Source organism: Cervus elaphus, chromosome 3, assembly GCF_910594005.1.
Source record: "Cervus elaphus chromosome 3, mCerEla1.1, whole genome shotgun sequence".
Lineage (NCBI taxonomy): Eukaryota > Metazoa > Chordata > Mammalia > Artiodactyla > Cervidae > Cervus > Cervus elaphus.
Genome location: NC_057817.1, coordinates 18250387 through 18263792, shown reverse-complemented (window position 1 = coordinate 18263792; position 13406 = coordinate 18250387). Strand labels below are relative to the sequence as shown.

The window sequence follows — 13406 nt, the reverse complement described above, 5'->3', positions numbered from 1 at the left end:
TGGATGTAATGATGTAATTCCATTTATAAGACTAATGTTGAATGAACAGTAGGATTAATTGAATTAACTATGTTTTTGTACATGCATGCGTGCATAATCACTTCAGTTATAAAAAGTCTTTGGTTACTACTATAGTGTCTACTTCCAAATAGTATACAGCTACAGAGTTTTAGATACAATGCTAGTGACTTTAAAACCATATACAAATTAAGAGTACACATGGACGGTTTCTGTGAAAGTTTATCTTTTGTCTTTGTAAATGTCACTATAGGGCAGTGGTTCTCAAGCAGAAGTGATTTTGCTCTCCTCTCCCCTCAGGGACATTTGATGTAGACATATTTGATGAATGACTAGAAGGTACTACTTGCATCTCGTGGGTAGAAGAAAGGAATACTGCTAAATGTTTTAAAATGCATAGACAGTAACCCCCACCCCCAAAGAAGAATTATCCAGCAAAAATGTCAATAGTGCCATGGTTGAGAAACCCTTATATAAAGGAAGCAGTTGCATCTTGCAGGAACCATAATATTTAAAGTGTTATTTTGTTCATTCTCTATATTATTTCATCTAGAGCCACAAATTACTGATGCAGTTGTTGCAAAAACAGTAGGCAGAAACTGAAAGAAAGTCTATTTTATGTTAAGTTAAATAGTAGTTAAATGGAGTAACGAATTGTTCATCTTTCAGGATTTGGATTGAGACTTAGATTTTTAAGGATACTGAGGACCAAACATTTGTTCTTTAAAATTTGTATCAATCAAACTGTTAATTGCAGCAACCACTCTACTAAATACATGTGTTTGCTGTATATTAGGCTCCAAGAAAATCATGCAGATGAAGTGAAAAAAATAAAAACAGAAGTAGAGAATTTGAGGTGTCTTCTGGTGCAATCACAAAAGGAGTCACAAAGTTTAAAATCTGAACTTCAGACTCAAAAAGAAGCAAATTCAAGAGCTCCAACAACTACAATGAGAAATCTAGTAGAAAGGTTAAAGAGCCAGTTAGCCTTGAAAGAGAAACAACAAAAAGTAAGTAACAATAGAAAGTTACCAAGATTTCAGAAAAACTTGTGGTAGAATGCTTTTAGCGAAGATTTGTAAAAGATGATAGCATGCATTATCTTAAGCTGTTAAGCAAGGTTGGGTCTTTCAAGATAATTCTTTTAGAAAGCCCTATAAATTGGTGGTGTTTTTAAGTTCAAATATAGTCCAACTTGGGCTTTCCTGGTGGCTCAGACAGTAAAGAATCTGTCTTCAATGCGGGAGACCTGGGTTCGATCCCTGGATTGGGAAGATCCCTGAAGAAAGAAATGGCTACTCACTCCGTGGAGAATTCCATGGGCAGAGGAGCCTGGTGGCTGCAGCCCATAGGGTCACAGAGTCGGACACGACTGAGCGACTAACACATCTACACATCGTCCAACTTCTCTCTCTGTGTTATCAGTCTGATTTGCGGGCTAGCTATAGGAAATAAAGAGAAGTCTTCTTGAAAATATTTTCTCTCCTTTTCTGTTAGGATGCTCTGTTACTGAGGCCTTTTTTTTTTTCTTTTCTTTTTTAAACTGAGGCCATTTTGAACAATTTAAATAATTGAAAAATTTTAAACAATTCTGGGGGTTAAGAGGGAGATAGGATAAGAGGAGGAAAGATTAAAGAAGGAGACCTCAGAGTTAGTGCTGTGAAAAGGAGTTGGTCAGTGGATTAACAGATTGGTTTGTTTTCCATTTATCTCAGATTTTGTATATAATTAACTGTTTTAGAAGGTGCTACTGTTTTTCTGTGCTAGCTCATGAAATTTATTGGCAAATTTTAAGTCTTTTCTAATCTTAGCAGCAGCAGCAATCTTGTAACTTTGTCTTCTTAAATTCAATTAATTTCACATGGAAGCATATATTGAGTGAGTAATTTAAATAAATATTTCAGCATAGAATTTTGAGAATAAAACATGCAGGTTGTATAATGCAGGTATAAAACATGTATAATGCAGGTTGTTTGATTTAATGCTAGATTTCCACAATTATCATTATCAAGATTTTGAATTCTCACACTCAATTTGGGAAGAATTGAGTTCACTTACTAATGGAAATCCATTTGAAACAGTTGGGTTGTTTGTGAACACTGATTAAACTCATGATATTATAAGAGGATAGTGTAAAGTAGTGAATCTTGTGTATATTTTATATTACATGTTTCTCATATAAAAGTGTCATTTTTTAAAAATTATGTGTTTTGGAACTTTTAGGCACTTAGTCGGGCACTGTTGGAACTTCGGGCAGACATGACCGCAGCAGCTGAAGAACGTATTATCTCTGTGACTTCTCAGAAAGAGGCAAATCTCAATGTCCAACAGATTGTGGATCGACAAACTAAAGAGCTAAAGGTGAACGTCAACATGTGCATTCATGTAACAGAATTCCCACCAATTCCTGTTGGAAGAAAATTCACCTAGATATATAATAATTCTGATAATGAATAAGGAATTTATTCTAATAAATAATTGGTGGGATAGATGTACAAATACTCACAGTTTTGAACACTAAACATCTTTATCATATTCACTGAATATTGTCTTGAAGGTTAGTAAAGGGTAGTCCTTTATAAGATAGTCCTCTTAACAGAATTAAATTTAAGAAACATTTTTCTTAGGCCTTTTTAATTCTGTATTGATGAGTGAGATTAGTTTTTGCTGAGTTCATAATATGACTTAGTTGGCTTTCCTTTTTTAGCCCCTGAAATAGATTATGGAAATCATGTAGTCCACATTTAATCTATACGGCTGCCTAACATTAAAGCCTTTTCTTTTTAAAATTATTTCTTAATTTTTGACAGTGTATTATTTTCTTACCCAGTTATTAGGTTTATTACTGTATGAAATTTTGTTTTCTAAAATGTGTACATTTAATTGTGATTTTTAAATTTTTTTACATAAAGTTTCATATAGTTTGAATAAAATGAAAAATCTAGTTTTTATATGTTTTGTTTGTAATTTTTATTTACTTTTGCTTAATTTATATATACCCTTTATCACCATTAAACCATGTAAGGACTGGATTTTACTCAGATTTTTAAAATCTCCTATTGGACCTATTGAGATTATTAACATAGTTGACAGTAAAAATCCAGTAAGTCATAAATATGTAAATAGGTATAGTCCTGTGATGATCAGTGCCTTTCTCTTTGTCTGCTGAAATGTACAAAAATTCTCTTTGTCTGAAATTTCTGCTCTGAATTCCTCAAATACTTCCAGTAATTTTTCTTGAAACCATTTTTGACTTTTCCAAGGGAGTTTGTATTTTGTGTAACTGTAATAATACTACTAATTTCCTATTAGGGCTATAGGTAATCCCTTTGGGCCTGTAATAATGTATTCAACAAAACATATATTAAGGACCAATATTCCCATCAATGTTGCTACCTAGGACAGCTTGGAACTCCTTTCTAGTGGCTTATGTATACCGTCTAGTACTGTGAGCTGCCCTTTTATGTCTTGTCTTTACAAAATAGATTACAAACTACTAAAAGACTTTTGTTTTATGCTGTTCTGAGGCTTCACAGTGTTTTTAAAAAGTGCTTTATACAGTGATATTTACTTATTTTTCTAATAAATTAATTCAGCCAAAATGAAACATTTGCTTAGTTGATGAAGTTTTGGCTCTAGGTGTTTGCTGAAGATGAATTGCTTTAGACTGGTTTTTCATGTTTTGTTTTTTCCCTGAAAGTAGACTTAGTTCATTTGAAATGAAGATAGAAGAATTTATGTAGTTTGTGGTGGGTTTTTTTGCATGTGTGTACTTAAAAATTTAGATTGAAACTTTCTTATTAGTAAGTATTAGTGGTGTACTTTATTATTATTGCTTTTATCACTGATATTTGCTGACGATTTATGATTTACACCTTTCTTTGTCTTGTATTAGTCACAAATTGAAGATTTAAGTGAAAATATTTTAAAACTTAAAGAAGCTCTTAAAACAAGTAAAAACAGAGAAAACTCACTAACTGATAATTTAAATGACTTAACCAATGAACTGCAAAATAAACAAAAAGCCTATAGTAAAATGCTTAGAGAGAAAGATGGAGTTGATCAAGAGAATAATGAACTGAAGAGGCAAATTAAAAGATTAACCAGTGGATTACAGGTAATCTTACATTTAATTGTGATAATGTTTTGATTTACAATATACAGGTAGTAGTTTATTTCCACTTTTTCATTTTATCTGTAATATTTGCTAAAACTAGCTTTCAGATCAGTTTGATTACTGTAGCTGCTAATTCCTTCAGTGACCTCTATTATATTTGTAGTTTTAAAGTAGATATCTTTTTAAAATATAGAAGTAGTTACCATGTTATGCTTAAATATCAACAGTGTCATTTAGAACATATGGTTAGTTGTAGTCTCAAAGTTTCTACAGTTGGAATATTTATCATGTAAAACTACATCTTGTTTTTTAGGGCAAACCTCTGATGGATAACAAACAAAGTTTAATTGAAGAACTCCAAAAGAAAATTAAAAAGCTAGAAAGTCAACTGGAAAGAAAGGTGGATGAAGCAGAAATGAAACCTATGAAAGAAAAGGTATGTGAAGAGATGTACTGATATGTTTAAGGTAGTGATAGTTAAATATGTAGTTAAAGACTAGATAATTTGTTGATCTGTGGATCTGATACATATACCATACGTGGTACTGGGTAACATAGGGACATTCAAGACAAATGTCTGTCTTTTAGGAATTTACTAGTCTACTTGAAGAGACACCAGTAACTCTTAGTCAGAAATTACTCTTCTTTCTGACATTACAGTATCCAAAATCCTTTTATATGTATTCAGCTATATTTATCACTTTTCTCAGTGTAATTGTTTATATAGATTGGTTTGTACAGACCTTTAGGAAAGAAGTCTGGGCATGTTTATCCTTCCTTCTTGACCCAGATGTGTTCTCTTTAATCCTTCAGTGGACTGGATTATTATTATTTCAGAGTAAACGGAGGGACTTAGATATATTCAGTGTTTGCAGTAATAATCAATAACCAAACCACTCATAAATTGATTCTGTAGTATGAAAAATAGCTTGAAATTTTCTTACAAGTTAACTAGTAAACTATTTTGTAGTAAAAAATAACTAATAGAAATAATCTAAAGAAGAACTCAAATTGGCCAAAATCCATATAATTAAACTTGTTGTAAATAATTTGTTATTACTTACAGAGTGCCAGAGAAGAAGTAATTAGGTGGGAAGAAGGTAAAAAATGGCAAACCAAAATAGAGGGAATTCGAAACAAGTTAAAAGAGAAAGAGGGGGAAGTCTATATTCTAACAAAGCAATTGACTACTTTGAAGGATCTTTTTGCCAAGTGAGTTTAATGTAAAACAATTTAATTATGTACACTTTTTCATTTACCTGAAAGTTACATAGTTTTTGTGTACTTGCTAAAATGAGAAATTCTCTAGCATTATCATTTATTATCTATATTTCAGTTTTTATTTTCTTTAAAATATGTGCTAAATATATTTTAACAATTTCTAAGTGGAATTTCTTTAAGTTAGCTCATAGCAAATAGCGAATAATCTGGTTTTTGCATATATGTCTTATAATAAGGAGGCTGCAATTTAATAAATTGAACAAACCAAACAGTGAATGGTACGTTTTCATGATTCTGTATTAAATCCCACAGAGCTGATAAAGAGAAACTTACCCTGCAAAGGAAACTGAAAACAACTGGCCTGACTGTTGATCAGGTTATGGCAGCGCGAGCATTGGAGTCAGAAAAAGAGTTAGAAGAATTGAAAAAGAGAAATCTTGACTTAGAAAATGACATATCATATATGAGGTAAGCTAATACACTGACATGCAGAAGCATATAATAAACCATACATATACCATAAAAGGTACTGGGTAACACAGGAAGTTCAAGACAATTCCTTTAGGAATTTACTAGTCTGCTTGAAGAGACTGCAGTAACTCTTGGTCAGAAATTACTAAGCATGGCCCTGCACATCAGAACAGGACCCAGTTTCCCCCTCAGTCAGTCTCTCGCATCAGGAGGCTTCCAGAAGCCCCTTATCCTTGTCCCTCAGAGGGCAGACAGAATGAACACCACAGTCCCAGAAAACTAATCACACCGATTACCTGGACCACAAACTCGTCTAACTCAGTGAAACTATGAGTCATACCGTGTAGCGCCACCCAAGACAAACGGGTCATGGTGAAGAGCTCTGGCAAAACGTGCTCCACTGGAGAAGGGAAGGGCAAACCATTTCAGTATTCTTGCCTTGAGAACCCCATGAACAGTGTGAGAAGGCAAAACAATAGGACACTGAAAGATGAACTGCCCAGGTCGGTAGGTGCCCACATGCTACTGGAGAAGAGTGGAGAAATAACTCCAGAAAGAATGAAGGGACAGCGTCAAAGCAAAAGCAACGCCCAGTTGTGGATGTGACTGGTGATGGAAGTCTGATGCTGTAAGAAACAATACTGCATAGGAACCTGGAATGTTGGGTCCATGAATCAGGGTAAATTAGAAGTGGTCAGATAGGAGACACAAAGGGGGAACATCGACATTTTAGGAATCAGGGAACTAAAATGGACTGGAATGGACAAATTTAACTCAGATGACCAACATATCTACTACTATGAGCAAGAATACCCTAGAAGAAATGGAGTAGCCATCATAGTCAACAAAAGAGGTCAAAATGCAGTACTTAGATGCAGTCTCAAAAATGACAGAATGATCTCTGTTCGTTTCCAAGGCAAACCATTCAATATCACAGTAATCCAAGTGTGTGCCCTAACCAGTAATGCTGAAGAAGTTGAAGTTGGCCGTTTCTATGAAGACCTACAAGACCTTCTAGAACTAACACCCAAAAAAGATGTCCTTTTCATCATAGGGGACTGGAATGCAAAATTAGGAAGTCAAGAGATACCTGGAGTGACAGGCAAGTTTGGCCTTGGAGTACAAAATGAATCAGGACAAAGACTAACAGAGGTTTGCCAAGAGAACGCACTGGTCATTAGCAAACACCCTCTTCCAACAGCACTAGAGAAGACTTTACACATGGAGAACACCAGATGATCAGTACCAAAATCAGATTGATTATATAATTTGCAGCCAAATATGGAGAAACTCTATACAGTTAGCAAAAACAAGACCGGGAGCAGACTGTGGCTCAGATCATGAACTCCTTATTGCCAAATTCAGACTTAAATTGAAGAAAGTAGGGAAAACCACTCAGGTATGACCTAAATCAAATCCCTTACGATTATACAGTGGAAGTGACAAATAGATGCAAGGGATTAGATCTGATAGACAGAGTGCCTGAAGAACTATGGATGGAGGTTCATGACATTGTATAGGAGGCAGTGATCAAGACCATCTCCAAGAAAAACACAAAAAGGTAAAATGATTGTCTGAGAAGGCCTTACAAATAGCTGAGAAGAGAAGTGAAAGGCAAAGGAGAAAAGGAAATATATACCCATTTGAATGCAGAGTTCCAAACAATAGCATGGAGAGATAAGAAAGCCTTCCTCAGCGATCGATGCAAAGAAATAGAGGAAAACAACAGAATGGGAAAGACTATAGATCTTTTCAAGAAAATTAGTGATACCAAGGGAACATATCATGTAAAGATGGACACAATAAAGGACAGAAATGATATGAAACTAATGGAAGCAGAAGATATTAAGATGAGGTGGCAAGAATATACAGAAGCACTACACAAAAAAGATCTTCATGACCCAGATAACCATGATGGTGTGATCACTCATCTAGAGCCATACATTCCTAGAATGTGAATTCAAGTGGACCTTAGGAAGAATCACTACGAACAAAGCTAGTGGAGGTGATGGAATTCCAGTTGAGGTTTTTCAGATCCTAAAATATGAAGCTATTCAAGTGCTGCACTCAGTATGCCAACAAATTTGGAAAACTTAGCAGTGGCCACAGGACTGGAAAAGGTCAGTTTTCATTCCAATCCCAAAGAAAGGCAATGCTAAAGAATGTTCAAACTCCCCCATAATTGCACTCATCTTACATGCTAGCAAAGTAATGCTCAAAATTCCTCAAGTGAACCTTCAATAGTACGTAAACCATGAAATTCCAGATGTTCAAGCTGGATTTAGAAAAGGCAGAGGAACCAGAGATCAAATTGCCAACATCTGTTGGATCATTGATAAAGCCAGAGAGTTGCAGAAAAACATCTACTTCTGATTTATTACCTACTCCAAAGCCTTTGACTGTGTGGATCACAACAAACAGTGGAAAATTCTTAAAATGATAGGAATACCAGACCTCCTTACCTGATTCCTGAGAAATCTGTTTGTAGGTCAAGAAGTCACAGTTAGATCTGGACATGGAACAACAGACTGGTTCCAAATAGGGAAAAGAGTACGTCAAGGTTGATATTGTCACCCTGCTTATTTCACTTATATGCAGAGTATATCATGTGAAATGCCAGGCTGGATGAAGCACAATCTGGAACCAAGATTGCCGGGAGAAATATCAATAACCTCAGATATGCAGATGGCACCACCCTTATGGCAGAAAGAGAAAAAGAACTAAAGAGCCTTTTGATGAAAGTGAAAGAGGAGAGTGAAAAAGTTGGCTTAAAACTCAACATTCAGAAAACTAAGATCATGGCATCTGGTCCCATCACTTCATGGCAAATAGGTGGGGAAACAATGGAAACAGGGAGAGGCTTTAGTTTTTTGGGCTCCAGAATCACTGCATGTGGTCACTGTAGCCATGAAATTAAAAAACGCTTGCTCCTTGGTAGAAAAGCTATGACCAACCGAGATAGCATATTAAAAAGAAGAGACATTACTTTGCAAACAAAGGTCCGTCTAGTCAAAGCTGTTGTTTTTCCAGCAGTCATGTATGGATGTAAAAGTTGGACTAATAAGAAAGCTGAGCACCGAAGAATTGATGCTTTTGAACTGTGGTGTTGGAGAAGACTCTTGAGAGTCCCTTGGACTGCAAGGAGATCCAACCAGTCCATCCTAAAGGTAATCAGTCCTGAATATTCACTGGAAGGACTGATGTTGAAGCTGAAACTCCAATACTTTGGCCACCTGATGCGAAGAACTGACTCATTAGAAAAAACCCTGATGCTGGGAAAGATTGAAGGCAGGAGGAGAAGGGGGTGACAGAGGATGAGATGGTTGGATGACGTCACTGACTTGATGGACGTGAGTTTGAGGAAGCTTCAGGAGTTGGTGATGGACAGGGAAGCCTGGCGTTCTGCAGTCCATGGGATCTGAGAGTCAGACACGACTGAGTGACTGAAATGAACTGAACTGATAATAAATGTGTGTTATCTTAAGCTTGAGTTCTGGTGATTCTTTCCCCATGTGAGTAGAGGTTTTCCTGGTTCTTTTATATCACAGGATAGGGATTGTATTATTGAGCTCTGAACATTATATTCTGAGACTCCGGATCTGACTGAATTGTGTGGGAAATGCAGTGTTTTTGTTTTAGTGGGTCTGGATAGGCTCAGCCCCGTTTTCTAGCCTGCTTTCTGTGGCCTCTGGTTCCAGTACCGTTTTCAAAGCTTTCACCGGGCTCGTTGCTTTCTCATGCCTGAGCTCCTCCCTGCTGACAGTCTGGGATGTTGACTGTCTTCTGTTAGGTCAGTTCTCAGATTCTTTGATGTTCTGATTAGGACCAGATCCATACATGCATGCCCAGGGGTGAGCTCACTACTTCATTAACTGCTTTATAAGATTCCTTTCTAGAGCTCTTTTCCTTCTGTGATCTCACGGATAGAATCGGTTTCCTTCAGGCTCCCCTTTTTGGTTGTTACTGTTGCATCACTAAGTCGTGTCCAGTTCTTTGCAACCAGTTCTTTGCAACCCCGTAAACTGTAGCCCACCAGGATCCTCTTTCCATGTGTTTTCCCAAGCAAGAATACTGGAATGGGTTGCCGTTTCCTCCTCCAGGCCATCTTCCTGACCCAGGGATCGAACTTGTGTCTCTTGCATTGCAGGCAGATTCTTTAATGCTGAGCCACCAGGGAAGCCCCCCATTTGGGTACTTTAAGGCACATCTGAGGCTTTAGTTGCCCGGTTGTACTGTGCGCTTCAGCTGTTGTGCTCTCGTCTGCATCTAAGGAGAGCAGAAAAGGGGACATGTGGAGGTGGGGTCCCTACTTTACCTTCCCCCTTTACTAATCACAGCTCTACCAATTGGAGAAGATTCCTCTCCCTAAAAAATCTGGCTCCTATGAATTTCCTTTGCAGCCTTTGTCACCACTGCCTTGGAATTGCCTCAGGGTTGAGACAGGAGAGTTAAGTTGGAGAGAAAAATAAGAATTTTTGCAGTGCCTAAGAATATTGAGTGTTCTTAAGTGCCCTTGCTCCTGCTGCAGCTGGAACTTGAAGCTTTGCTGATGCTCATCTTCATGTTTCAAGCTGTGTTGTATTGAGGCTAGGAAATACTAGAGGAAAGGAAGAGGTAAATTCACCTCTGTGCTGATATTTCAAATTCCGGAACTTTGTCCCAGTCTGTAAAATATTTATTTCTCAAAGTCCTCATGAGCTACCTATACATTCCATTCCCTTTCCTTCTAAATGATTGTATCTTAAAGTCTTCAGAATTTTCCTTGATGGTAAAGAACAAAGTGATTGAAATTGTTTTCTTCATTTTGACACCTGTTTATAGCTACTGTCTGGACCTAGCTTCCTTGTTTTTCTTAGTCTAAGCATATATTCAGAATAAAACCACATCCTTTTATTCTTCTTTGCAGTTTTCAGAAGGATCAAAATATTTTACTTTTGAAACCTTCTAATATTTTTAGATATTTAATAGCTTTTTTTCTAGTACGAATAGTATGACTCTATGTAAGCTGAAATAATTGATTAGACTTTATAAAAGATAACTTCAACTTTTCTTCTCTCTCAGTTCAAATGTGAATTTCTGAATTTTATGAATCACATCTAGCTATTAAAGGGAGAAAGGACATCCCAAGCAAACAGAACCCTAGCAGAGACATAGAGGCAGAAGTGATCCTGTGTGGGTAAGAGTGGATGTATTTGCCTTAGTAAGGGAAAATCCCTGGACAACTGTGTTGAACAGATGTGATTGTGCCAGATAGTGGAGGGCCTTGTACATCATGCAGATGAGTATAAACTGAAAAAATAATTATTATCTGGCACCACTAAGAGCCTATTAAAATCCTTGAACTTTTTGAGAAGCACATGAATGTTATGAAATTATTATGTAATGTTTTAAAAATAGTAGGTATTTTTTCAGTTATCTTACACAATCCCAAAATAGATGTATGTTCTTTACAAATGTTAATGCATTTCTTTAAATCAAAATACACTTTTTAACTCTAAAGGAGGCCAGCCATGAAATCATCTGTAGAGGATCATTTTATAGGATAGTCATATCCCAATTTAATTTTTATACAGTTTTGAAGTTTTGTAGAATTTAAAATACAGTGTTAAAAATATATTTTTCTTTATTTTAATGTAATAAAACAGTATAGAGTTGGCAGTTTGAATAATAAAGAGTCTGTGATTATTGTTCATAGGACTCATCAAGCTCTTCCTCGAGATTCTGTTATAGAAGACTTACGTTTGCAAAATAAATACCTCCAAGAAAAACTTCATGCTTTAGAAAAGCAGTTTTCAAAGGATGCATATTCTCGGCCTTCAGTAAGTGCATATCTTTTCATTGTTTTAATTCTAAAGCTTAAAAGTGAAATAACTCCTGCCTTTATCTGGCTAGAAATAGTAGATCCTTCTCATTAATATTAATATAATAAATCCAGCTTTTATTTTTACTTGGTAGAGATATATGTTAACTTCTTTAATTCTTTTTACATAATATAAATTTGTGGTTCTTATGCTTTGCATAAAACTTCATTACAAATGATTTCTGTAGATTTTAAATGTAGTTATGAGTTCTGCTGTGACAAGAACACATAGTTAAATAAATTAGGAAGATACGTTATAACATTGTATCCATTTATGTGTGTGATACATTTCTAGTGTGTCTTTATAAAGTCTCATTAAGGTAGAATTATTTGTTGTATCTTATTTTAAAACATTCGTGTGTGTATTTTTATTATTTTTTCCTTTTCTTTTCCTGTTTCTTTTCTTCTGTCTGCTTCAAGCAGAATCTGTTATGTGACACCACTGCGCGTTCTCCTCTTGCCGCCAGTGTTAGTAAATGCAGGCATAATATTTTTCACAAAAAGAATACTTTACCCAGGAACCAAAACAGCCGCATGACAGTGCTCAGAGTTAAAAATAGGAAAGAGATAGACGTTAGTGCCAACTTACATCGTCAGTTACCTAGACACAATCTACAGTGTTACAGTAGTGAAGAAAAACCCAAAGCAGAAGATATTGTAGATCCTACTGAGTTAAATAAATCTGAATCAAGAACAGACAATACATCAAGTCCATTTAGGTCAACTGAAGGTACCGTGACCGATTTTAACCCCAATTTTGAAAATGATCCAGATCCTAAAGTTCAGAAAATTAATGAAGACTGTTGTGAAAATGATGAGCAGGAAGATAAAAACAGGGAAGAGAAAGCTACGCAAGATGAGACAGAAAAGGGACACGTAACTGAAGAAGAGAGTCCCAGCAAGCACGTGGATCCAGGAGAACCTTCTGGGGAGGACCGCGGCCAGGCCGCAGGGTGCTGCATGGAGTCGGCGTGCGGAGGAGGGCGCAGAGGCACGTTCTGAGGCAGCGCGCCGGTCCAGCCGGGGAGTGAAGCGGCCCGGGTGTGAGCACGGGCAGTCCTTATTTCTCTGTTGGCCGAGTTTTCTCATAGCAAGCAGCATATGCGTCTGGTACAGATGGAAACAAACTGTGTCAGATTTGTAAAAAACATTAACTGTTAATAAACTTCTTAAACCCTAATGTTTGACTCGTTCCTACTAAAACTTAGTGGTCATGCATTTCTCTAATTCATTTTAGTATTCTGTTTTACTACTGGTATTCACTTAAAAAGTATTAGATTAGATAACAGAATAACAAAAATAAGGCCCTTTTAGAAGTGTTCGTTTTGCTTTAGAAATTCCTAATTCAGCATGTTGTAAAATCTCACTGCAAGTCAGATTTCACTACAAGGAATAATATTGATAAAAATCTGTTATGATGCTGTGTAACATTCTAATATACACAGCAAGTTCCTTTGATGATCTTTTTGCCTTGTATTATAAGATACTTTTTTATATAATGAGAAAAGTGAGTTATATGTATTGCCTAGGTATAGTTCTCACAATACTCTGCAGAGAATTATTTCTGTTTTACATGGGAAGCTTGGAGAAACATCTCTAGTGATCAAGAAGATGCAGAACTAGGATTTATATGGAGGTCTAATTCTACAGTTAATGAACTTTCTACATATGCTCTACTTTTGGTCAATTTACATGGCAGTCCAGACTAAGAAGTTCATT

General features: G+C 36.1%; 1 protein-coding gene across 2 annotated transcripts in view; it reads left to right on the top strand.

Moving 5' to 3' along the window:
* CEP290 (centrosomal protein 290) overlaps positions 1 to 13406 on the top strand; it is an 89148-nt gene that overhangs the window by 58408 nt on the left and 17334 nt on the right. For both annotated transcript variants that reach the window (XM_043880789.1, XM_043880783.1), the window contains 7 exons: positions 815 to 1028; positions 2242 to 2379; positions 3914 to 4135; positions 4449 to 4571; positions 5202 to 5347; positions 5669 to 5824; positions 11523 to 11646. In XM_043880789.1, coding sequence (XP_043736724.1) covers positions 815 to 1028; positions 2242 to 2379; positions 3914 to 4135; positions 4449 to 4571; positions 5202 to 5347; positions 5669 to 5824; positions 11523 to 11646 — 1123 coding nt within the window. The remainder of the gene's footprint in view (positions 1 to 814; positions 1029 to 2241; positions 2380 to 3913; positions 4136 to 4448; positions 4572 to 5201; positions 5348 to 5668; positions 5825 to 11522; positions 11647 to 13406) is intronic.